Below are 27341 nucleotides of genomic sequence, written 5' to 3'. Positions count from 1 at the left end.
ACATATGCACACATGTTTTTTATTCATGATTTGAGGTCATCCAGAGATCCCGTCAAGTGTTGAGATGTGTCCTCACTGCTTGTCGGGATCTCGGGATGCCAGTTTGAGGAATAAGGTGAAGGAATAGACAGTACAAGAGGGCAGAGTCTTGTGACATGAGAAATCATCATTGAAGAAAGCTTTCACTGTGGTAAATAATCAGTTCATGGAGAAAGCTGGGGATGCGAGCGGGCACTGCTGGTTATTCTTTGTTACGTGTGGGTTTATCCAAAAATAATGCTGCTTGGGGTGCAGCCCACTAACTTGTGCTACCGTGTGTCAGCACAGAAGAAGTGAACTGAAAAATGACCTCGACAATCTTGTATGTCAGACTAACACTCTGGCGACATGCATGGTTACACTGAAGGTGTACAGTTACATGAGTAGACACATGCACCACAACAGTAATGGGTGAACATATGGAAACATATGTAAACATGATGACTATTGGCACGGTCAATGAAGAATATTTATGTATTTCTCCTTTTTTTCCCTCCCTTTCTTTCTTTCTTTCTTTCTTTCTTTCTTTCTTTCTTTATTTCTTTCTTTCTTTCTTTGTACATGTATGTTCATTGTACCCTGTTGATTTTACTGTAATTATCTTTGCACAATTTACATTTACTCGAATATGGTACTTTTCAACTTGGTTATATTCCTGAACTGGAACAATGATATACTCCTTGTAATCCCACACCACTGCACATTGTTGTTTACTTTGTGGCTATTTACTTTGATTAGGAAAGGCCCTGATGAAGGACTACATAGTCCGAAATGCATTAGCCACTTTATGATGTTGACTTATAAACAACGCCAGCATGCTATACTTTGAGAATAAAATACACTACTGAAGAATTAATTATTTATTAAACTTGGATTAATGGAAAATTGAAATATTCGATAAATCCCGTTGGGATAAAAGGTTGTGCGGCCCACACCGCAGACAAGATTGTCGAGGTCATTTTTCAAATAATCAGTTCATGTCGGTCGACTGTGCCAATTTGGAGGGGCTCCGTATGTCATGGTTCTGCTTGGGATCCACCTTGACTGATGGGCGATTTATAAGAGCGTAAATTACGAATTTCCAAGACACTCATAAAACTTACGATGGACTACCTGGCCCTGGCTATCAAGCCATCGTGATGAATGTGTACAGGAGTAGTCATAGCTACAGAATCTTCCAATGTGCAAGGCATGACCGGGTTCAAAATTTAATCAAATCTTTTGCCCTTCCACAACATTTGCCCCTTTACTGACACTTACAGTGGTAAATCATAGAAGGATTTCTAACAGAAATCAATTTTTTGGCCATGATTTTCTTAAATACTTAGAACCACTGAACGATTTGGTGGAATCGGTAGTGCTTATATTGCCAATCTGAAGAAGCTTTGTTGCTGGTGCCAACAGTGGCATCCCCACCAGATTATGAGATTCCATTATAATATATACCCACCTGTCCCCCTCCTCTAACTAAGCTCACCGCAACTAACAGCTTCTCGATGCCTAAGGGCTGTTTGTGCGCTATACAAATGTAATAAATAAAATAAATACATTATTTACGATTCAGGATAAAGGTGTGCATTTAATAAGAAGAAACTGACATATTACCCTAGTGCAAAACATTTGGTACCCTTCAGTGATGGAAGTAAAAGAGGGCTGTACACTAGATTCTGTGGGTAGATTTAATAGGCACAATTCAGGGTTTTAGACCAGGAATGACGGTGAGGCCCCATCTTCCTTATCCTGTAAGACAGGGGTCTGCAACCTGCAGCTCTCCAGATGTTTTGGACTATTTCTCCCATGATCCCTCCCATTGACTATTCTGGCTAAGGCTGATGGGAGTTGTAGTCTAAAACATCTGGAAAGCCAAAGGTTGCATACCCCTGCTGTAAGATGAGGGTCTGCATATTTCTTCAGCAGCAGAGGAGGAATTTCAGATCAGGAAAAGTAGCTCTTTCGCTAGGTTGATGAAACAAAAAGTACACATATCTGTGCAAATATAAGGGAAGGTGGACACTCCACTACTGAACATTAGGCACACCACTTTCAATGAAGACTGTTTGAATTAAGTCCACACAACACATTTGCAAAGTGCATAAAGAGACAGGGTCAGTAAATTACTTTGCAATGCAATAGCCTGCAACATTTCCCATTCTAAACTAAAAGCAGCAACAGCCAACCATTGCACAAACAGGCTCTTTTCATTCACTTTTTGGAGCGGATGATGGGCTCCTCACCAAACGAATTCATAAAGCCTTGCAAGAGGACACATTCCCTGGGAAGATGTATTCTCTCACTTTAGGGAGCAATCTCCCCTTCACCCATCTTTAGTGTCTCTTACACTTGCCCCTTCATATTGTCACACAACATATTTTTGTGATAACATCCCATCACAGCGTTACCCTTGAGGGATATCTGCCGCCTTCCTTGGCACAGAGCCTCCTGGAACTTTCATCTACAAATGGTAATCCCACCTCAGCTCCACATATTGTTATCAAATGTCTGCCTTGCACCACTTATCGGCTTCCAAGGCCCACCTTGTCAAGTCAGAATTTGTCATAGTGCGAGCAATGATAGCCTCGGTGGTCTCTTACCATCGCTTCCAAGCTACTACCGTCTTTTATGTCTGTTGTCCATTTATACAAGTTGCATACCAAATAAAGAATATTGCTTTACATCCCCCTTTACATACAACTAATAGAAACACCCAATAATATGTTAAAAAAACAACAGAGAGCAGAATGGTAACATGAGAACATAGAACAACTTGGGAAAGAACATTTTACTATAACACATTTCCAAATGTAGAGGCATGCCACAGCTGACTAATCATTTGTGAATGAGCCAGAGGGGGAATGCCAAACCACAAAAACCTTTTCGTAGACTCACATGTGTATCCAGGCACTCTGGGTGAGGTTGTCTGATAGGGCCCGGCCTGAGTCACAGTCTGAAGGAGGTATCGTGTCCCAGGCTGCAGGTCTTCCAAGGTGATATTGGTAGCTCCGGGCCCCACTGAGATGTTCCGGAATGCAGAAGGCGAGTTGTCGGTGTAAAGCAGGAGCCACATTTCTCCACCCCCTTCGGCAGGAATCCAGTGGACGAACAACGAGGAAGAGCTTTGAATATTGTCCACCTTCAAGGCTGCTGGAGGAAGGGGATCTGGCGGATAGACATGAGATGCAAACAAAAGGATTGTTAGAGGGAGGCCACAAAAAATGAGTGTCGAGAAAGGCAGTAAGATAATGTACTTAAGTCTACACATGTCTATTTATTTCCAAGCTACACATGAAACACAAGGAGGGAAATAGGCCTCTTTAACCCAAACATGCACCCCCGAGAAAGGCGCATGGTACCCTCTCAAGAACATGCAGCGTACAATCCAAAAAGGTGAGTTTGAGCTCATCGTGAGTTGGCTCATGTCGGCAACAGAGAGTTCTAAGGAGAGTGCAGTCAACAATCAACATTCTGCTGGTGTCTTAGGGTATGGGCAGATCTAAGTTCCCATTAAATCAGCGTTGGGAGATTCTTTTAAATATTGTATAGTGATATTAAGAGATTTATTTTTTATAGGAGTAGCTCACATTTTCGATTTCTGTCCTACAGAAATTCTTGTGGGAAAAAAATCATGACCGTCTCACAAGCTGAATCTCGCAATGGCTTTGATAAATGCGTTCCTAGCTGGAAAATTGCTCTCCTCTCATGAAAATCCATCCCAAAGACATGCATTAAAGTTACGTAAAACCATGACATTGCTCAAAGGTCCTGTATAAATTCAATAATTAAAAAAAAAGTGTTGTGATGCTGTTAAAAAGTTAGAAGTGGCTCTATTTTGCTACATAAAGGTAACAGATTTACTAAATGGGAGCATTAGTTATTTTATATTTTTTTGTTAAATGTATATGCTTTTTTTCAGACCGATCTTTTAAAAAACAAATGTTATTTAATTAAAACATTATGTATTTCTCTTAATGACATTTTACAAAACAATTCTTTCTTCTCATTTCAATTAAAGGTATGTGTTTATGAATTATAACCAAATGTTTCAGCTTTCATAAAACCTTTCAACAGCTTACACCAGCCTAAAAAGCCAAGCTTGTTTGTTTCAGTACTCCGAGAGATTTCAATACTTTTTGATGGACAAGGTACCAATCAGGCTTCAGGTTGCACAACAGTACAGAGAGCATCACCAATCAAGTTGTGAATGATGGGCTGTGCATACTTGTCACTGGTGACACCCATCTTGCAGGTCTTCCAACATATCAGCTGCATTCAACCACAAGGAACTCATCTATAGTGTGGAGAATCCTGCGGATCCCCCACTAAATCCCGGCCTGGAGTCTCTTCCCAGGTGGCCAGGAGAGGGCAGATGCTTTCTGATCCCAATCCTGGGGGTGGTGGACTCCGGGAGGATCACCTGGGTGGTGATCAGACCCAAGAAAGTGGGGAGATTGCGTAGGATGAGGCACAGTATTTTTCCTTAGTGAGGAATACTGTCAACCCAAGCTTAAAAGAGGTATTGGCAGACTGCCATTTGGTACATCTCGATCCTCTATTAAGGGTACTAAGGTAAAACCTGAGTGATTCCACTTTGTTTTGAACCCAAGTAACCAATTGTTTATACATCTAGAGACCCATATCCTCCACTAGATCAAAATTATTCAACTAAAAGCCATGAACACTTAATCTTTTATGTTCCTTTTATGTTCCTTCTGTCTCTAAAAGGGTAAAACCTTATAATTCCTCCCTTAATAAAATCTGGGGAATAAAAACTATGTTTACATCCTTTGAAGAAGTAGAGACATTTTATTTTTATAAGTCAAACGACAAGTCCCAAAATTTCTCAGGGACTGTGAAGAAGAAGAGGGCTCAAGAGACAGACCGGAGTCCAGGTCAGGCAGGCAAACCTAATGACTCAAAACAAGATAAGGAAATGAAGCCTAAGGGCCTCCACCTGAATCGAATGACCCCACATGAGGGCAATGAAAGGCTGCCTGAGAGAGAAGCAACGAAAATAAGCTTGGGCAGGAGCTGGAAGGTCGGACGGCGTAGAAACAGAGGAAGCAGAGCATTTAGCCAGCAGACATAGGGAAATGTGACCACAACATGGATGCCATGGGCAAATTCCAATTGCACACTCTGAGTTGGTCCTGTGCTCACAAACCACCAAGAGCAGTGGCAGCACTGGAGAGAATAGAAAGCTGCAGGCAGTCGTTACAGGTGCGCCTCATTGCTTTGTGTGCCAAGATGAAGTTGCAGTTGTTTCTAAAGCCCTTGTACAGAGTCTTGCCGAGGGGAACTGGAGAGTGGGAAGCGCTCCCTTAATGAGGCCGGATCGCAGACACCCATGCAGTGGAGGGTGTAGAATCCAGGAGCGCCCGCAGCTGTAGTAGGAGAAGCAGCAAAGTTGGGAAGCTGCCGCAGCCCACAGCCTTTATAATTGGGAGTCTGAAGCAGAAGCTCTGTACTCCTAGGAAGCAGAAGTTCCTTGCTGGTAACTGTAACTAGTTTCGATTGTACTTGTTTTAAGTTATGAGAGAGAATCGACCGTAGAATTGGGACGTTTTTTAATGCTGGCAAGAAGCTCACCCTTACGTGAAATGCTCATGTCTGATGAAAAGCCTTTCTTTGCAGAGAAGCAGGAATAGTTTGTTGATGAGCGGTCACGTTTCTCCAATTAGCACAGAGAACACCGCTAATAGCTGAAGCAAAGCAAAACTGACTTTCCTGAAGAGTTGCAGGTATTGCTAAAGAGAATGCACACAAGACATTATTTCCCTGTGCCCTGGAAGTTAAGTGCTGACGAAAAGTGTGATCAAGTCTATATTTGAAGTGGCAGTTCAATATTAAAACACAATTGTGTGCATCTAATTTTGTTTTCTCTTGTGAACATTTACCTTGCAACACATCAAAGGTTGAAGCAGCAGAATAAAGACATAGTAGAAGTTGAAGATCGAATAATCAATGCCCAAGCCTATAGCAGGATCTCTGTGAGCACCAACTCCCATGCACATAAGAACAATATACTGATGGTTTTGAAGTTTCTGAACGTTTTGATACCCAAAAGTTTATATCCAAAGTTGAGAGAGTGGCACAACCACTTTGGGGTAGCCACTGAAGACCAAGTGTACATAAAGCTGGGGAAGGGAGCTGGTTACACGTTCACCAAGCAAAGAGTCTGCCGTTTCTGAGGGGATAGAAAGAAGAGTGCCTGGCCAGCCGGTGGGGGTAGGAGATGTCTTGTAGTAATGCCTACTTTTAAAGTTGCCATTGAAGCAGCATATTGAGAAGCAGTAGATTTTGTAGTAGCAATAACAAGACTGTGGTTGTCAATCTTGGTGAAGTTAACTGTGGGGCCAAGGGAGCTGTTCTCACTGTCACATTGTAGAAGGAAATTGGTTGAGCGAAGAGTAAATCTCAAGCAAGAACATTCTGACAATTGTATACAAGACACTGCAGATTCCAGGGGTGAAGTAGTCATTGGAAAAAGTGGGAGAAGAAACGTTTGCCAAATTCATCTGTTATTTCTTGTAAGGAAGTTGCCCCAAGAAACTCCATTGGTGCTGTTCATCCTTTGTGGAACTGTAAAGAAGGAGGTCTTTAATCAAACAAAGATGGGACTTTGAACAGTGGATTTTATTGGTGTGAACGTTTTGTTTCCTTGGAACTTTTCAAGACTTTTGTTGAGACTTGTTGTTGCTAGGAGAAAGTGACTCTGGACATTATTGTGGGAGCAAGATCTGCCAAGGACCAAGAGAAGTCATCCAAGACACTGGGTGCTTGGTAATCTTTTATTTATGTTGTATTTATGTTATTTGAATGTTGATATTGTTTATGGTGAGGGTTAGTTTTGTGAATGCTAGCAGGTTTTCCCTTAGATCTAAGTATAGGTATGAATCCCCTGGTAGAGTAGGTTTAGGTTTGATTTTGTTATGATTTTTGTGCATAATAAAGTGGCAAATCCTGAGAAAACTCAATACAGTCACGAGTCTCACATTACTGACACCTCACAATAGCCTCTCATCTCATAAGGTTATTAAAGTCAATGTCCTACTCAGGTCTACAGCATACACAAATAGCAGCAGGCATGCATTCCTCTAAGCAGGCCTTCCAGAAGTTATCCATCACATGCGGAATATTCACAGACCTCCGACAATTCCCTTATAATTTTGAAATTATTCTTGGAAAGAACCACAGGATCAACGTACATATTATTTCCAAGACCTAACTTAATCTGAAACACTAATGAATTAACAGCATCCAATACCCCAAATCTTTCCTCTTACTCATCCATTTCAACATGATCAGCATATACATTGAGCTTAACCTCATGAAAATGGAATTTGTATCCAACTTCAACTGCACCGACCAATCTCACATTCAGACCCGCCTCTCCGAAATTAACCTGGCAACATGCAAGGTCCAGAGCACTACTTCTGTACAGCTAGACTATACAATGGAAGAAACCTTTTCTTTATATCCCACATTACAAATAAAATCAAAAGTACATGAAATCATTATTTCTGCCCCACAAAATGGAGGTCATTTTACCCAGAGAAGATGCTCCAGGCACTCTCTAAGACTTTATCCTCTCAAACCTTGACACTCCACCATAGCACCCCTTAAAAAGTATAACATATTCTGCCCTCCTCCTCATCAAGGTCATCAAAAATGTTTTTTGCATCAAAATGAGTCAGACTGTCCCACACTGGCTACCCAAAGATCTTGCATCTTCCAGAAGGCTATGGTTGCAAGACCTTAACTACTAGGTAGAAATAATGCCCATCTCCGGCAACACCACAGGAAAAGACATGTCAGTGTAGCTTCAGAAAGGGGAAAAACTTGAAGGCAAGCCTTGTCATTCAAATCTCTATTACTTTGGAACAGCCATCCTGAAAGGAGTAAACGCATCATCTTTCACCTCCATTATCACTTATCTCCCAAGATGCAACCTACCCATTGGCCTCCAGCTACAGGTCTTGAGGGCCAGATCCATGCTGGGTTTTCAGGATACCCCTAATTAATATTCATGAGATACATTTGCATACAAGGATTCTACATGTATGCAAATTTGTTCTCATGACTATTAATGAGGGATATCCTGAAAACCTGTCAGGATTCCAGCCCTCACGGCCGGGAGTTGGATCACCCTGGACGTGGAGCTCAGCAACTCTGCTTAATACTCCTAAACCAGTTGATTCGAACCCCATGATCATCACCTCTCCCGCTGGTACCATAGCCTGCATCTCAGCCTGCGCTATATAAATATTGATTGCAATAAATACAATAAAATGCAGTGCAAACATGTTTTGAAAAAGAATTTCAATCTCTTCTACAACAACTCGAGAAACCAAGTCCCTAGTCCATCTTGTGGTCATGATGCCATGTTTTGGGTCATCAAATAACAGAGGTATAAGATTATTAAGTCAGACACAGACCATAAATCCCTTTCTCGGGCAAACTAAATGTACTAGCGAAATAAAAAGGTTTTTGAAAAAGAATCCTTTGAAAATAAGTAACTAATGTAATCACTAACCAAACCACTACATTCCAAGAACAAGCACAACAAACACGTACACGCACACCCACATCAATGGTATACCTATCAGCTTCAATGTTTTTCAAGCAAAATAAATGCATAGGTGAGTACTCACAGGTCCAGTCACCAGCTGTAGCTGCAGGTGATCCATAGGGCCCTGCAATGGCAGACACTTCTAGTGAATACCTTTTGCCGGGCTGGAGCCCATCAAGCGTCAGATTGTGTTGATCTGGACCAAGGGATGTGTTACTTTCCAGTGCCAGGTCTGAGCTGTAGAGTAGGATAGAGAAGGCATCTTGGTCTCCAGGGGGTGTGTCCCAGGAGGCATAGATGGTGTAGGGTTGCCCACGATTAGTTAACGCCACATTATGTGGCACAGCTGGATCTATAGGAGAGAAGAAAGCAGTATGTATTATCAATTCTACAATGTTTTCGATTTCAATGCTGGAAGTCACTTAGCAAGGTCCACTTTGCCTTAATGAGAGTGCGTAAAGGTTTAGATTCGAGGTGCAGTTTAAATTTGGAGAGGGGGTGGGGGGGTTGACAGTTGTCACCTTAAAGCCAGTTGGCAAATACGTGGCCCTTTTGCAATGATTCCTTTACTATAGTAAAGGGAGATAGGGCATGCAGTCTTTCCATCGAAAAATGATCCATAGACACTTGTTCCATTGAAATGTATTGACTGAAATACCTTTCCATCGAAATGAATATTCATTGACTTTTTTTCATTGAATTTCAATGGAAAAGCATTTCAACCAATACATTTCGATGGAAACAGTGCATGGATGTTAAAAAATAGATGTATGGATGTTTGAGAGGAAAGGTTCAGTTTTGTAAACGCTTTTTTTTTAGGGTTAGGGAGGGCGCCCCTCCAATAAAAAAATAAACACCACACAAGTTAGAGGGAGCTGTCCAGTGCTGAAATACATTGTAACTGTATTGAATCAATTTCAGCACTGGACAGCTCCCTCTGACTGGACTGTGGACTTTTATTTTATTGGGGGGTTAGGGGAGAAACCACCCCATTAAAAAAAAAAAGTGTCATGTGCAGTCGCTGACACTACACAAGTTAGAGGGAGCTGTCCAGTGCATAACCACATGGACGTGATTTCAGCGCTGGACTGCTCCCTCTTACTTGTGTAGTATTAGCGATATTCCATTGAAAACTTTACCATCTATTCATTTCGATTAAACTGTTTCGATTAATGCTCACTTTTACTTATATTAATAGTGACTCAATGTTTTCAATGCAAAAGTTTAGTTGGAAAATATTTTCAATGAAAAAATAATAATTTAACAAATAAAATATAAAAAAAATAAAAATCGATGGAAAGACATGTAACCGGGAGCTAGGTTCTATGAAGCCATCTTATAGCCTCTTTTCACTTCCTATTCCAAAGGGGAGGTCTTTGTGCTTTATTGCTGGCTCCTAAGGACCAGCAGATGGAATGACTTCTGCTCTGTAGATGGAAGCTGATGTTAACTAACATGGCCAGGGATAATTAGACTGCTCGGATAACTTCATTTCACTGGGGATCATTTCCTTTAAAGAGACATTGATATCTAATAGAGTAGTGCTTTTAGTTCAACTGAAATTCACCAAGCCTTCAACACCCAGCATGCTTTAGCTGGATACATGAAAGGCCAGCACTGTGGACCTGAGGCCATGACACCATGACATCATCTTGGTCACCGTATTTATAATAAGACGAGTGTGATTTGTCACTCTCATTAGCAGCACAACATCACATCACATTTTTGGTGGATGACAGCACAATGTAACAAATGGAACTGAAATAACCAGATACAGGGACGAGTTAGACAAACACAGACCTGTGGGTGCAGTGCTGGTACTGTGCAAATGGATCCAGTTGAAAGCCTTTGCAAGTTGTTATCTGAATTTACAACAGGGAACTGCCCAATCAGTTGCTATCTGGCTTTCAATGAACAACATCACCTATTGAGTCACCGTCTTCGCAGCAAGAGTCCACAAGTAAGAGAACTTTGTGCAGCAGTAGGTGTGGGATTTTATGGATCTTTGTTTTCTTACCTAAACACTTAACACTGATTTGGGACCAGCTGGACTGAGAAACAAAGGCATCTCGCAAAATCTTGCTACATTGGCCAATATTGCGCAATATGGCCACATGCAGCGAGCAAGCAGGAACACCACAATGGCAATTTAGGGACATGTGTTCTCAAATTGTCAAGCACTCACACCCTCTGCATACTCCCGCTGCACCAACACAGGCTTACCTGCAACATTATACTAGATCAACAAAAGATTCAAGTTTAAGCGTGAAATGTTTGCATGTTTCTCTGTTGGGGGCTGCTTCATTCCTGGCCCTGTGGGACCGAGATTAGCAACCTCATTCCTACTTCAGCGTACTTGGAAAAATGGCCAGTCCAGGACTGATTTGGAACTCTGGCCAGAGAGTCCACTTTCTACTCTTGTAAAACCACTGCATAATGTTAACTGGAATTAATTTAAGGGATGGACGAGTGCATGGATCTGAATATCTAGCTTTGTAATTCAACTGAGGGCTAACTGTAAACATGCATTACAGTCATTTCTGGGAACCTCATTAATGTATAGAGGAATTAACCAGTGTATGGATCAATTTCTACAAAGTGGAAATTTTAAACAAGGACTGGCTCCTCTTGCACATTTGTGCAAAATCTCCCCTCTGTGCAATTGTAAACCTTTCTGCCACTTGGTGGAACTGTAAAGAGTAATACACTGTGAGAATGACCTTTACCCTCCACTTTGGCAAATCTTATTTGGAAAATGACAAAAATACTGATTGTTGTATCTGCAATCCAGGTGATTCTTTACCAGGTGTAAAAGTCATGCAGACGTCATAGGCATCCATTGGTTTTCCACAAGCATGAAAATACATACTGCCTGAAAACCAAGCTGATTTGGCAGGCCCTGTTCAGTGCACCCTCCAACCCCTCTTGCCAAATGAAACAACATCATATGGAGTGTAAAATGTGGCAGAAACTGGGGCATTCCACTTTTACCACCAACCGTTAAGCTTTGCATGAACCAGGGAATGACCACCTCCGGACACAGATACAAGGTACATGATAAACCCAACCTGGGATTTCATAGACATGCACAAGATAGTATACAAGTTGCATGTAGAGCATAGTTTTAAAGCAGGGGGCTCTCTCCATGTTCTGGCTACAGCTACCTTCACTTCTAGTAATTCTTGACAAGTGTGAAACATCATGGGAGTGGTAGTCCAAAACATCTGGTTGCAGACGTATGTGCTAAATTACACACAACTATACGGGGGCCAGGTTATCAAAGATTTGCACTAGTGCAACAAGGCAGAGCAAATTCATTTAGCACCAGTTTTGCTGCTTAAATAATTGGGAGTGGAGCAAATATGATTAGCCTCACTTTGAATTTTCTAAAAATATGTTCACAAGAGCAAAAATGGATCAGGCTGTTTTATTTGATAGGTCTACAAAGTAACATAAAAAGGAATTACTAAACAGATTTATTTTTAGGTTATGCAGCAAACCTACTACAAAAACAGTCTAATTTATTTTTGCCTTAGAGCTAACGTTTTTAGATAATACGGATTGTGACAAAACCGGTTTGCTCCATTCCACATTATCAAAACATTTGCTCTCTTTACAGAACTGGTGCAAATGCTATGTAATCTGGCCCCAGGCTCCTCACAAATCTAGAGCTACAGTCTTAAGATGCAAGAAAAATGTATACTAATGCCATGCAGATTTGACAACAGGTTTTATAACGGCCAATAGCTTAATATGGTAGCCCATACTATTGAAGTGGCCTGGTAGCAGATGGTGTTTTAAGGTAATATTATAACAGGGAATATATGTCAAGTTTACCAGCATGTGCGCACAGAGTACTGTGAGAAACCTGAGGGTATTCTTACACCTACTCCCCTCGGATCCTCTTCTCAGGTGTACAGGGAAAGGCCGTCACTTTTGGATCCTAATCCTTTGGGTGGAGATGAGAGGGAGGATCACCTGGGTGGAGAGTCCTTGGGGATTGGGGAGAGGAAGTCCGCAGGTGAGACATGGTATCCCCCTGTTCCTTGTGATAACCAACCTTGCCCTCCACCTGCCTTTATAGGCTGTTGTCAATCACTTCACTTCATTTCATTTCATTTCCCTCATTCATATCACTATAGTACTGGGACGAGGAAGAGGTGACAAGGAGTGGTACACACCAACAGGTAATTTCTCTACTGTGGTACTGAGACGAGGAAGAGGACTGGGGACTCTTGTGAGAGTCAGGCATGTCCCAGAAACACCACTGATTATAGTCAGGCAGTTGTACACATGGCTCACATCTGCAACCTAATAGGGAGACACAGGTGTTTAAAAGTTAGAGCCAACAGCAGGAGATGGCAAGCCAGCAGGAGAGGTGCCGGGCCGGGAGAAGCAAGCTTGAGAGGGTTGAACCTGGGGAGGCCAGGATGACCGCGTGTGCTGTCAGGAATGTGAGAAACCTGAAGGTGTCTCCCTGACTAGTCCCCGGGGATCTGTCATCCAGGTGGCCAGGACATGGCCATTGCAGTTGGATCCAGTTCCTGGGGGTAGACCAGTGGGGGAGGATCACCTGGATGGTGTGGTCCTCGGGGAGTGGAAGTGGGACACTGACGGATGAGACACAGTATTCCCTTCTTATAACATCGTTTTCCGAACTTACCACGTAGGATACTTGCGAGCTCTACCCCCCATACTTTTCCGACACAAACACTTCAGATAACAGACTAACACCAGAGCCGTTTACCTGACATGTCCCAACACAAGGGTCAGGCAAAGAGAGGCAATTGATCAGAACCAAACACACCTGACGGCCTTTGCCCTTCTCCTCAGGGATAAAAGGTATAGCACGAGAGCATACTATGAGCAAGGCAGACCGCATGATGAGACAGCTATCTGAGGGTGGCAGTTCAAGAGGAGGAGAAAGGCAGCGAGAATCGAAGGGGTGAAACAAGTGAGGGAAGAAAACTTGCCCTTTTCGAGCCAGACCCACGAAGCGTCCATGAAAGAATCATAAAACCGCAAACAATACCCAGCGTTTGTTGCAGCAGATGTCAATGGTACACAGAGCCCTCCTACAATGATAACCAGGACAGAGACAGATGCTTGCTACCATGGTACCGTCCTTGACTCCTAAGACAAGAAAAGACAAGCGTTCATCACAGCTGGTGAGTCAAAAGAAGATCCAATAAGAAACTGCTCTATGCTGAACGAAATTTGTGAATGGCAAGTTAAGGGAAAATCACAGACCAATAAATTCCTCAGGGGGAAAACCAGCTGCAGAGGGGTTCGGCACCACGTGGGTGCTCATTCGAGAGACTCTGGTTAATTCTCCTATTGTTGAAACTACCAATACAAGAAGGCCTTAGGAGAGCCGCAAGGAAAATGTCAACCCCCTGTGCAGTCGAACATCTTTGACCAACAAATAATTGGAAGTCAAAGGCAAGTGAATCCTGCATAGTGAGAAAGTAGAAGGAACTGTGGCACTGGCAAACGTGAATCTGATGAAGGGATCCCCACAGAATAGAGCGAAGCATGATTCCCCAATGAACATTGTGTTGACAAGAGTGACCCCGACAGAGGGATGTCCACATTGGATTGTCTAAAACGACATTAAGACTTGTGAAGGCAACAGGTGAAATTGTTTAGGAAAAAAGCCATAGTGAACCCAACGGAGGGAGGCTAACAATCGAGAAGGGTCTAAACCCACAAGAGAGGGATCCAGGGGTGAAAAGTTATCACCCAACAGGTGATTATCACCCAACGTACATACGGAAAGGGACTTTTTGTTTGGTTATTTTGAACACTTCAGGTCCTCGAAGGCAAGAGACTTTTTTGTATAAAAGAGACACAACCACCGAAGATCCTGATACCCGAGTACAGAACTGTAGTTTCATGCTGGGGAAAGCACTTTGTCACGTGGTCAAAACATGGGGAAGGGAGACCCCCAGCTAACACATCCCGATTTATCATTTTGTGAACACTTCTTACTTTCTTATGAACCCTATCCCACACACTCTTTGTATTCAGTTGTAAGGTATTGGCAACAGTTTTCTTTTAGTATATGCCCTTTTATTTGACAAGACACCACTAGGACTCCCTTATTATTATTTGATGGTGGTAGCTTGCTCTCATCTTAGATTTAAGTTTAGATTACGCATTATTCCATCCTACCTATACAGTTTAATAAACACCCCTGAACAGTGATCACTTGTTTCTACCTTTACTGTTGCCACCAAGAGTTCCTTACAGGAAGCTGTGACAGCGGGGCACAAGTGGGATGGGAAAGGAACAAGTTTAAGGGAATCCCCCTTGCAGAGTTCCCATAATGGGAGTTGTGGAGTACAGAGGACTTGTAAGCTCTGTGGGCCACCGATAACGTCTGAGAGAGAGGCGGAGCTATCAGCAGCCTACAGCAGAGTTTGTGGCAATCGAGTGCTGTTCACAGGGACACAGAGTAGTACGCAAAGCCAAAAAGAGAGAGGGAGACCACCCAGAGGAGTCACCGACAACCGGTGAGTGAAACAAAGGGACCACTCATAGCGGGGTGCTCTTGGGGGCGACGGCGAGGCATAAGGTGATGCCGGTTGAAAGGAAATGTATGTGCAAGTGACTGTAAACCAAAAGAAAGGTGTTTGAGTGATTCAAACAGAACGCAGAACAAAGTGAGGAATTTAAATGCAAAGAATGTGATATTGAATCTTGAACTGAAGAACAGTTCTACAAGTATTATATAATACCGAACTGAGGGAAAGCTTTGTGAAGCTTATGAATGGAATGGAAACAAAGATGAAACAAACGTGATGAACATTTTAAAGGAAAAAAATGCAATGTTATAAATAAAGTGAAAAGCAAGCTATAAACAGTGTAAAGTGTATGAAAGCAAGGCGGTGGAAGAGAGAAAGCACCATGGAGTGAAGTGCTTGGAAGAACACACCATGGCAAAGCCAAAAGACTGTCTTTTCTAAAACCCCGGGGGGGGGAAATGCAAGCTGATGCACAGGTGTGGTGAAGGAAATCCTGCGTGGGCAAGAAACCTAGGGTTATCGGTTGCATGCCTTTGTAATGGGTGGACCGTGTGGTCTGACAACTACGCCTAGACAGAGGAAACCCCGTCTGGCAAAGTCGAAGAAAGTCCAGATAAAGAACTGTAACCAAGATTGCTGAAGTAAATGTGCAGTACCTGAATCTGAATGGTATTCAAGGTGACCTGGAACTGCTTGTTAGAATTCAGAGACTTGAAACTGATTATACATTGGCAAGCTAAAAGTATTGCAGCTTGGAGGAAGGGAATCCCAAGGCCCTTTTTGGAACTGTGTTGTAGCCTTGGGGAAGTTGACCCTAAGGCCCTTTTTGAACTGCTTTGAACTTGGAGAAGGGGATCTGGAACGTCAGTTTAGAGCTGGAAGAAGTTCAGAGCTTTATTTTCATTTGTTATTGATATCCTTAGACATTGTATAGTTTAGATACGAGGGCAAGTATAGGTTTTGGACACAGACAAAGTTGAACTTACTGACTCAAACTCTCCTTAGTTGGTTCAGGTGGGATATCCCATTTTAGTATACACAATCCTGACATTTGAGTGAATAAATACATTTGGTCTGAACTGTGAATCTGCTGTCTGCGTCTTGCTTCATGATGCCTCCACAGAAGGGTAGAAGAGTAGGGGAGAGTTTCAGGTGGGAAATGGAATGGTAGAGGAAGAGATGCAAAAGAGCTTCTGCCAGGGAAGAAGAATACCTCCGTTTTGTTAGAGTTTAACATCAGAGAGTTTGAAGCCACCCAATATTTAATGGCAGAGAAACAGTTGGAAATGTTGATAGAGATATCGGAGGAGAGTTCAGGAAAAGAGAAGAAGATTGTCCACAGAGAGTTGGTACGAAACCCCAAAGGAGGAGATTAGTTCCCCAAGAGCGGAAGTGAAGTCTGTAAAGAGGAGCGGATCCAAGACAGAGCCTTGTGGGTCACCAACAGTTAGAGGAGTGAGTTGAGAGGTGTTGTTGCTCCAGGAGACAGAATTGGCAGGGTGCAAAGTAGGATTTAATCCAGGTAAGGGCTTGATTGAGAATCCAATGAAGAAATAGAGTATTAAGGAGATCCAACTGATCGACAGTGTCAAAAGGCAGCAGACAGGTCAAGGAGAATTAGGATAGGTTTTCTCCCTCACTCTCTCATATATATATCTGTAAATACCGTAATGCACTAAGACCTATTTAAGACTACCTTGTGCTGTCCCCATTCACTGTCTCTAGCTCCGTCCCCCGCAGCAGCTGGTTTAATGACTAACAACAAGATCATGAATTGCTAATGTTTTACAAAATACCTAACAAAGGAGTGCTCCAATCATCTTTATGCCATTTATAAAGTAACTCCCAACATTTCATAGACTATTGACACAACATACTGGACTGGCTCAATGCACCACATATGTGGGCAATTGGGTGTTCTGGACATTGCCACTTTTTGGCCCAGCGACACACACACATGATGCAGGGCGTTCGCATACTCACAGGTCCAGTTTGTCGCCATCTGTGCGGGTGAGCTGTATGGTCCAGCAACACTGTAAATCTGGAAGCTGTACTGGCGGCCAGGTACAAGCCCCTCCAGGGGTAGTTCAGTGGAACCTTCCTTAAGCGTTGCATTCCTCACCACCACCCGTGACCTTGTTTCAGAGAGTGTGGCCCTGTAGGTACATCTTGGTCCGACAGGAGGCGCCAGCCATGTGGCCTTCATGAAGCCGACTCCCTGGGTCTGCAGACTCACCAGTTCTGGGGCCAGAGGGTCTGCAACGAAGAATAACACATAATCGCTAAACAGCTCAATCTGCTTTGGCCAGCCTTGGCAAACTAAATGCCAGTCCTATTGAGGGAAAAAGGAGGCAAGAACTATAATGTGAATAACCTTGTAACCGCTGCCTTCCGCATAGAATTAAAATAACTTTTTAGTTTTCATTTCTAAGAGTGCTTTTGGTGCAATTGGATGCCAAGCTGCTGTTTTGGTATAGAAGGAACAGCTGGTAATGTCTAGACAAATGGGCCTGATCACGACTTTGGCGGTAACCCTTAAATCCGGCGGTAGCGCTATTACCGCCGGATTTAAGGGTCCGTCAAATTAGGACTTCGGCAGATTTCGGCCAGCTCTGAGCTGGGGGGGGACATCCGCCAAAAATTTGCGCTATTACCGCTGGCGGGAAATCCGCCGGCGGTAAGAGCGCACATTTTCCCCATTGACCCCAATGGGCAATGGGGCATTCCAAAATGGGCTCAATGGGGAATGAGGAATTACATTACCGCCAAACTCGTGATCCGGCGCTATTAGTGCCGGGGAGTTCGGCGGTAGGGCTAATACCGCCGGTGGCGGTAATACCGCCGGCGTTACCGCCAAAGTCGTGATCAGGCCCAAAGTGTCAAAATGAAGGAGCATGTAATGGTGGACCACGACAGTCTGTGATACGCTGGGGTAACTTTAGTACAAATTAAATATAATTCTATATTAAAGGAACCCGACTTTAGAACTGCATCATGTTACTTCGCTTGTCACTTTCCAACTGCCTCCTTATCTACTCACCTCTCTGCAATTACATTTCTTATCACACCAGGTTCCTACCTACACTCATGCAGAAATAAATGCTTTGGCTTGCTTTGAAATGTTCCTTGTGTTATTTAAGTGCTTTCACCTGCCCAATACTAGACTACACATGCTATGGTCCATTAACCATTGGTCTATTTAAGCAAGAGCCACCCCCCCCCCCCAATAGTCATTTAGCTGACAGCACTGAAAGCAGTGAAAAGGGACAGATATCATCTTTGAAGGGAGTTGTTTTATATGGTTACAAGCAGAATTAAAGCAGTGACAGATGCATCTACTGGGGTCGGAATTGCCTTGGAATTTGGAGACATACATTGTCATTAGGTGTGTCCTGCAGAAATGTTGTCCTTTCCTTCAAATCCTGTTGGCATTAGGAAAGTGAGTTAATATTACACAGTTCTATGGTCATCGACTGACGCACCATACATTTTCAGCAAAAAACCATTAGCCAAAATCTTGCCCAGGCATAATGTTTTTTGCAAAAGAAACCCCATGTTAAAATCCCATTAGCATGTTCAAATATTTGAATACATTTTTTGCATATCGAGGCTACCTCAAAAATTGGATAGCCACCTTACAATTTGTATGGCTAGCTCTCCGAAACATAAAGCCGCATGCTGCTAACGCACAATGCTATGGCATGTAGAGCGTTTAAGTTATTGCCAATATTTCATAACTCAAATAAACACAGTTTAATATCTAGAAGTACAATTTGTGATTAGAGCGGAGAGTGTGCAAATATATAACCCCAACCAATCTTTTAAAATGATGTATTCTACAGGACCCCCTCTTACACAACTGACACAGGTGGGCCTGGGCTGCACACATGAAGGCCTATTTGCCTTCTAATCCAGAGAGATGAGGAATGTGGCAAAAAAGACAAGCGCACTCAAGTGGCAGAAATCTGACCTCACCGACTGAACTGAAAGAACATACTTTCCGCCATTTACATCTGCTGGTTAGTATTTCACGTGTTGTGTATAATTCTGCAACTTGTGAGTCCCCCAGCACTTTTTGCTGGACTCTTGGATTTTTACCAGTTCTACTGAGCGAGTGGGAACCTTTGCCACACCCACCTCAGTCTTTTACTCTACATTTGGGATCCATTTATAACCCTTTTCGTTATGTCTTTTTGGAGTCATGCTTTCCTCAAACTTTTATGGCATCTGCAACTGACTATTGGAGCACAAAGCACTTTCTGTGCAGTGTTGCTGGGGGCTCCTTTAGCTGCCCTTTTTCTTTTCCTTGCTCTAAGGTACCAAGGAGAGGGGATCCTTTCACAGCACTCTTGCTCTTTATCCCGCTCAGTCCTACTAACTTACCCTACCCTCTTACTTTTCAGATCCAACAGAGCACTAGGGGTCCACTCCAGTGGTGACAGTGTGCGGTGTAAATATCCTTTAACATAACATTGCCAAGTGACACATTTACACCTAGAGTGAGGAGGCTTGCAATGATTAACTAGACTACTAGATGTACAACATCACAGGACCCTTGGACTAGTACAACAGAGGCTCAAAACAGGAGAAGCAAGAAGGTAAAAGATTCCCCTCTTAAAATCGTCTTATGAACAGAAGGGACACTTGCGTGAAGAACAAAGACGTTTGCGGGCTGTTGAGGAACAAATCCCCCAGGCTCCAAGACACGACTGGGAGATAGTGGTCTATATGTGCTTCAGAAGACGTCCGCTCAAGTGGGGCAGTGCAGGAGACCGCTCCAGTTAGAGAGGTACTTTGGAGAACAATCCTAGCATTCCAAAGTCAATAAGGGTAGTGACTGTAGCAGTTTCTCACAGCATTGAAAGGATCATTAAAGTCAGCATCAGACTGACAGTCTTACGAGTGTGCCCCCAGGTGATGACTGAGCCATCGAGCCCCGCTTCAATCTATCAAACCATGATTCGATCCAGTCGAGCCGGCAGCTTGGAGCACAGCCCTGCTGCGCGAGGACACAGCAGAGCGAAGGAATCTGAGACAACATGATCGAATCATTGAGAGCCTGTCGTGAAGACACCTGGTGGTAAGTGATCATCGTCGAGCCACCTCAAAGCCATCGACCCGTGGCACAGTACCAGGAAGCCAGGCTTGACAGTGTTCAGCCATTAACATCGAAGTTATATGCAGTAGTGGACTTGGTGTTAGTTTGAGGCACAACGGGTCGTACAACCCCCCTAGGCTAACCTTGCGGCAGGAGACTATTACAGTCTCCAACAACCATCATGAGCAAATTAAGGTTTGTTTAGGTACCGATTATATTTTATTGCCCTTTTCCGATGGATGAATTACTTATGACACTCCTCCTGCACCAGAGTTCCCTGCAATACAGTCTGCCCATTGCGACAGTAAGTCGGCCCATCCCGCGTTCTACCTTGAAAGGGTGTGTTTTAGTGTATACTGTGCTCTAGTGAATGATGCTATTTTTGCATGCACTTGCTTGTGCGTTTCCCATTGTTAGCCATTATTTACATGCTTATTCATGTGCTACCATTGCTGGCCTCTACGTAAGGAGAGCACAGATTTGCCCTGGCAATGGTAAACAACTCTTGGGTCAACATTAACTAATTTTCTCTGAACCCCGTTGTAACTCATGCTTGGGGCATACCACACAGAAGCCTTTGCCACCACCTCACCCCCACCATCCCGCCCTCCTCCACGGTGCTTCTTCTGGCCATAATAGGAGTTTGTCACACCCAATATCTCCCTGTCCGAAAAGGTACAGTCCATAATTCTGGCTTTTTAGTTGCAACTTGTCATAACGTTTTTTTGGGATGGATTGTTCGGTGCACTTGTATGGTAAAATCGGGGAACTTCCCACCAAGCCAGCCACTCTAAAAGGCAACTATAGATGAAGAGTCGCTACATTTCAGGGTGAGAACAGCATGTGACCGAGAACCTAGCCCTCATTACGATTGTGCCGGTAAACCGCTGTTGCTACCGGTGGGTTACCAGCAGACTCGCCTTACCCTTACCGGCACCGACATCCCAGTGTAACAGTGATATTACGGGTGCCGACAACAGCGGTAAGTTCCCATTCTATGGAGTCCCGTAGGACTCCAGGACTCTATGGGATGGGAACTACTGAAGCACTGGCAGCGTTGCTAACGGTGATGGAGCTTCAATGATTACTCTGCCGGTAGACTCCTGAACTCCCGGCAGGTCGGGCCTGCCGGTAGTTCACTGTCCCTACTGGCAGACACTGAGTCTGCTGGTAGGGAAGAATGCCGGAGCCAGTAGGACCGGACGTTTTTCCTGCATTTGTCCCAGACCGGCATAATCCTAATGAGGCCCCCTGCCTCCTGAGAACTTAAACACCTACTGCAGCAATGGATTTAGCTTGGAATCGCTCATGGAATTTTATAACGCACTTTTTGGCTATGAAGAAGGATTTCCAGGTCTTAAAATTCAGAATTTGCCACGTAGACTCGATGGGAAACTGGAGTTATATTTCTGCAGTTCTATAATTAGGTTTTTGCAGAAGCTGGTATCATATAATTTAGCAAAGTTTTCCTTTACAAAATGTGTTCTTCCAAGTCAGCCGCAGATTATTTCTTTTTCAATTGTGCCAACTCGATGCATCATTCTACCTATGAGATGGGAGATGGCAAGGAAGGCTGATATTGGACGAAAAACTAAAAACAAAGCGCAGGCATGGTTTAGATTAGTATTTTTACATTTTTCTGTTTCTTTTTCATTCCGGGAGAAATTAGATAATGTACGTGATTTAATTTGGAACAAAGAATCCCTAAAAATTGTACCGCATGACCAAAATGTAGTTAAATGGAAAGGGCACAGGGTCATTCCGATGTGGGCAGACGGTTACATCACCAACCACATCACGTTCATGCCTTTTCTGCACTGCGCTAGGGAGCAGGGTGGTCAACCTCCATATCCGCCTGCCGGAGGCGCTCCATGTCGGAAGTGCATATCCATCTCCAGCCACATTGATTTTAATTCAGGATGAGAGACTGGAATCCCAATGGAATTCTGCTGGTTCTTTCACCTGCAAAACCCAGGTGGATCCAGTGGGATTTATTTGAATACCCCCTGCAATGCACATTGCAGGCAGCATTCATGATTGCTTTCTGAAGTGGGCATTCATTCTGTAGGGAATCCCAGATCCACTGTAATCGGCCATCTTGGTGCAGGCTATGGGCGCATCCAAAATACGCTCCAAAGATATATGATCTTTATGACATTATGTGTTAACCATTAAATGCAGGGCTCTGCTACAATAGGCCCATTAAAAGCACGTGTCTAGGTCACTATCAGTAGAGGGTGAACAGGGGACCTCATTTAGACCTCAAACACATCAAACGGGGTCCTTCGCAGGGATGCAGAAATGGCACAGTGTTTGGGGCAGCATGCATCTTCACACTAGCTCAATCTAAATGGCCAAGGGACAATTTTGGGGCCACTGAATTCTCAACAGGAGTTGGTGAGGGGGCGTTAGATTTCTTTCTCTCCGAAAGGAGTGACAGCGACTTCCTCCAGTCCGAAGGATGACAGAGTTTGTCATGCATGGAGTTTTGCAGCCAAACATCGGGTACTCTAGAGTACACAGTGCCATAGAAGGTTTTTCAAATTCAAGATTTGACCATCTGCTAAGACTGAGGACCCAATGCCCTCTCGCGCCAATACAAGAGGGGTTAGTTAACTTCCTGTAGTGGTGCACTTGACTCGGATGGTTTCTCAGCCTTCCACTCGCCCCTTTAGAAGGTCTGCTAGCATCCTGCATGTTTCCTCCGGTGACCCGCACCCATAAAATAGCGTCACCAGTGATTTATCATAGCGACTGATGCATACAACTCTGCATCCTGGCTTTCAATTATGCAGGAGAGGTGTTTGACCTTGGGGGGCGGGGTCAACCCTACTATCAGAGGCTACTCAAAAAGGGATATGGCTGGGCTTTGGGACAGTATGGGCACAATGCAAACTGACCCATGGGGACCCTGAGCCGCTCCTTGTAGACCACCACCCGGGATTGTGCACATGTCCAGCTGGATATTGCTGAGCTTTCTCCTACATGCAGTCTCTTACATTGCCCAAAGTAACAACTTATCTGTTTACATGGCCAGCCTTGCGTCGGGCGGCCATTTTTTTTCCATCACTCTACTTTTTTGCACTAAGAATTAACACGAACATGGAACGCATATGCTGTTAGAAGCCAATTAAACCATTTCATCCCTACTTTTGTTAACCCTTTTTGGGGTAATATATTTAACATGCCTTTTTAGATTAAGAATGTTTTACACATGTGATGGCCTTGCAAGCGCCAGGTTCTAAAGACCGATCAAAAAACCACTGCTGAGAAAGAGGTGCCGAGCGCTCTCCGGGACAAAAAAAAAATCCGGTATGCTCACCTTATCTCTGCATGGGCGTCGGTTCCGCTGGAAGTGCGGGTCAACTCAGGGGATGGGTTGGCTGTACTGCTTACTGGTCCGTTGTCAGTGAAGGTGAGCCATCAATTTTGTGTTGGCAAGCTCTCCTTCCTGCTTGCTTTGGCAGGGGCACAATGAACCCAGTTGCTTCTCTGGTCCTCTAGTATGCCCGTGTAGTCTGAGCCCAGACCTGCTGTGGCTCTATTCCTCGTTCCTGATTGCTGCTCTAAAAGTATTTTCCTCATTAGGTTGCTGTCTCTTCTCTTGTCCGTTTGTACGTTCTTGTGAATTGTCTTTCCCCGTGCACGTTCTCTTCCTGTACGTGTCTGTTAATGTCTTTCCTTGTCCATGAACGTTCTCTTTTGTTTCCGCAGGCCCTTTCGGTGTTGGCGCCATGTGCTGATCCGACTCCGGCACGTGTGGTGGGTGCGGAGCAATCCAATGCCATTTAAGTATGTTGTACTTGGGTGCGGGGCGTTTCCTGGTGAGTTCGGGACGTGGCTTGGTAAGCGTTCCGATTCCCGCTTGTAATCACTAACCTTTATTGTTCTTTCTCCTCTCCAGGTGCCAGGTGGACGACTGAGCAATGCAGAGCTGGAAAGAGGGAGTTCAACAGCGGGCTGCCGTGGATAGCTGTCTTCTCCGGTGAGCATCCGGCTGAGGGTGTGGAAGCCGGGGTCTGAATACCAATGCTTTCTTCACAGCTTTTGCAGATCTCCGGTGTGCATTCGCTGCCTCAGGGCAGATCAACATGGAGAACGGTGTTGAGGAGGAGCGTGGCTTATATAGCCAGCCATGTCCGATTAACCCAGCCACACCCAAACACTGGCCGGTATGCTGCAGAAGGTTTTTGGCCCTTTTCCGGCCATGTTGGGATACCAGCAAGTAACCGTGCTATGCTCTTGTTGTCTCTCTCATGAGCCTGGTGCCAGAGGCGCCAGGGCTGGTGCCAGGTGGACCCTTCTTGCTTTTTGGAAGAGCTGGGTCATATTGTGTTCCGGCTGTGTCCCCCATATGGCGTCACTGCCCCTAAAGTCGTCTTGCGGGAACAGCTGGCTGTGAACATTTCTTTCATCTAACACTTCCCTCAAACTGCCAAAGTAAATGTCCCTTTAATAGAAAACTTGTTCAAAACCAAAGCGACTGTTTATCTCAGAAAATATTCTTCTCAATAGTTCAAAAGGATTACTTAGGAGGATGTAACAGTCTTTAACATAGAATACCTTTCTCAAGAAATTAATTCAAGCGTTTCTCTCATGGAAGGTTTTACTTAGGAGGTCAGAGTAAGTGTTTTTCTTTGAGAATACTTTTGTCAGAATGGCATAACAAATGTCTCTTGTTGTACAATAGTTTGTCAGAATGATAAAGTAAATGTTTTCTTTCCACAACACTGTTTTTCTTGTGGTTTACTCACCTGTCAAGAATGGTTTCTACTTTGCACAATTGTTCCTTTCCTGGTTTACTCACCAGCCAGGAATCGTTTCTACTTCATACAACTGTTAATATCTCTTGCTCTGCTTGTGGTAATGTGTGTTCCAGGTTTCTCCACATTGACATCCCATATGAGGAGAATTGCACAATGTTTGCCCAGTTCTCTGCTTATGGCAATGTGGCTTCTAAGTTTCCACAAACTGATGTCTAATGTAAGGAGAATTGTACCCTTTTTGGCTTTCTTTCTCTTCTTCAAAGTCTTTTGGTTGGTGGCAATGTGGGTTACAGGTTTCCCCAAACTGCCATCCCATGTGAGGAGAGTTTTACCCTTCTGTTGTACTGGGCTGGTATTTAATTTGCCTGCTCAAGTGTCCTTTAACTGTATAACATGTCCTGGGGCTCCCAACACCTTTTGGCTGACTCACCCGCTTAACGTTCGTCTTTAATGTAGAACCTCGGTCGGGTCTGTATCCCTGGTCACACAGAGCCCTTCTTGGTTCCTGTGTCCGTCTCTCGCGCCTCTGCCAATAGAACCCTTGCTGTTTCCGCTCGACTGCATATCACCCGGTTCTGCAACTGCTGACTTTCCCCAGGTGCCTGTGAGTGTCCTCCTTCTCCAGCATGGCTCGCTGCTGTGAGTCTAGTTCGGAGCTTGCCTGCCGCTTCACCTCGTCCATGGCTTTCTGTTACTTCTCCCTCTTCTGAACTGCGACCACGTCCTCTCCTGCTACACCACCCTGGCGCATAACAAGATAAACCATTTTTAAATCACCTGCACAGCTGACAATTCGATGAACTAGTCTGCAACTTTGACTTAAGGTTGTTCCAATTGCACATGGTCTCTTCACTCCTCTTCTTTGTCCCAGTACTAGAGGCATTATGAAATTGAAGTCCATATTATTTTTAAGCTTTTCAAAGCTATATTGTTTCACATTCTTGCTGGCACTGAGTTTGTCGAAAACAGGAGTTATATGAAGTGCACAGATTATTCTGTTTTTGGGGTCTTTCATATTATGTCTTTGGGTTTTAACTTGGGAGGGACTTGTACAGTGACAACATGCCATCAAGTATTTGGGGATTAGAGGATCTTCTTCCTCTCTCCCAAGGGTGCCACCACTTCTCCCTGACGGCAATCTCCTTCCATGCGATCCTCAGGCATAATACCACCCCCAAGTTCAGGATCAGGTAGCGGCTGTCTTCCCCTGGCCACACCGGAGGAGGCCTTAGGCTGGGGATCAATGATGACTGCAGGATTTATCACACTACACGTAGAAATGGCTGCAGCATGGTTCACTGAAGTAGAATACTTTTAATCTGGTAATGTTGGCCAGTAGAATCATAAATTCAAGCATATCAGAATCTTGATTAATGTTAAATTTGGAACCAACAGCTAACAATACAATAATTGCTACACTTGTGTTAGTAAAAAGAATATACATATGGAGAGCATCAATGTATACACACCTGTGGCACATGCAGTGAAACTCTAGTTGGTAGGAAAGAAACACCATGACCAGAAAATTACACTAAGATTAGAGTTCATCATCATGCATAAAAAATGGATGGTCTGTCCGAGACTTGCTTATTGTCCCATCTAGGTGCACCATGAGCTCAGGCCAAACATTAAGGAACCTGCATTAAAAACATAGCACACGGTTAAGCTCTAGATATACTGCACCTTTAGAGTATGTGTATCATGTTTTCAATGCAGTATGACCCGATTAAGTCATCTGCTTAAAATTGGCTCTGTCACTGAACAAAAACAATAGTCCCAGATATGTGGTGTCATCCGTGTTGTCATCAATGATGCCCATTGTGATGTCATCTTTGATGTCCTAAGTGTTAGTCTTAGCAGTGCATGGTGGAGGTGCGAGTTTTGGTTACGTAGCTTACCATAACTGGCACATTTATTTATTTTACCTTTCATCCATAGTGTCCCTTTAACAAAGTTTTTTCAGTGAATTTCATAGGTTTTTTATTAGTGCAATTTAACTAGAACGTCCCTTTTAACAAGGATTTTTCAGTGAATATAGAGGAACACACAAGGATCGAGGGAGTGTGAAAGAAACAGGAAAATGAGAGAGTGGGAGAGAGAGCACAAATGCAAAAAAAACAGGGGGAGCAAGTGAGATCAAGGAAAGAAAGCATGCAAGAGAGCATATGTACGTCTGGTAAAGATACTGACAAATGATTACATTACTATAATGGGCACCCAAATTGCCCTAATTACTCAATAGCGCATCCTAAATTCCTACAAGTTTCAATGTGACGTCTATTGAAATCTCTGGCACATAGTTGTGCAAACACACCCAGCACCAGGGAGTTTAAATGGCATTGCAA

The 27341-nt window shown here is 43.8% G+C and overlaps 1 protein-coding gene across 7 annotated transcripts in view; it reads right to left on the bottom strand.

Moving 5' to 3' along the window:
• Positions 1 to 27341, bottom strand: part of LOC138521067 (receptor-type tyrosine-protein phosphatase V-like) — a 641711-nt gene that overhangs the window by 297217 nt on the left and 317153 nt on the right. For all 7 annotated transcript variants that reach the window (XM_069633598.1, XM_069633597.1, XM_069633596.1 and 4 more), the window contains 3 exons: positions 17116 to 17388; positions 8688 to 8957; positions 2926 to 3195 (listed from right to left, as the gene is read on the bottom strand). In XM_069633598.1, the coding sequence (XP_069489699.1) occupies positions 2926 to 3195; positions 8688 to 8957; positions 17116 to 17388 (813 nt within the window). The remainder of the gene's footprint in view (positions 1 to 2925; positions 3196 to 8687; positions 8958 to 17115; positions 17389 to 27341) is intronic.

Source organism: Ambystoma mexicanum, chromosome 13 (genome assembly GCF_040938575.1).
Source record: "Ambystoma mexicanum isolate Mex_15411 chromosome 13, UKY_AmexF1_1, whole genome shotgun sequence".
NCBI lineage: Eukaryota > Metazoa > Chordata > Amphibia > Caudata > Ambystomatidae > Ambystoma > Ambystoma mexicanum.
The sequence above is the reverse complement of the archived record's forward strand: the minus strand, read 5'-3'. Positions and strand labels throughout refer to the sequence as shown.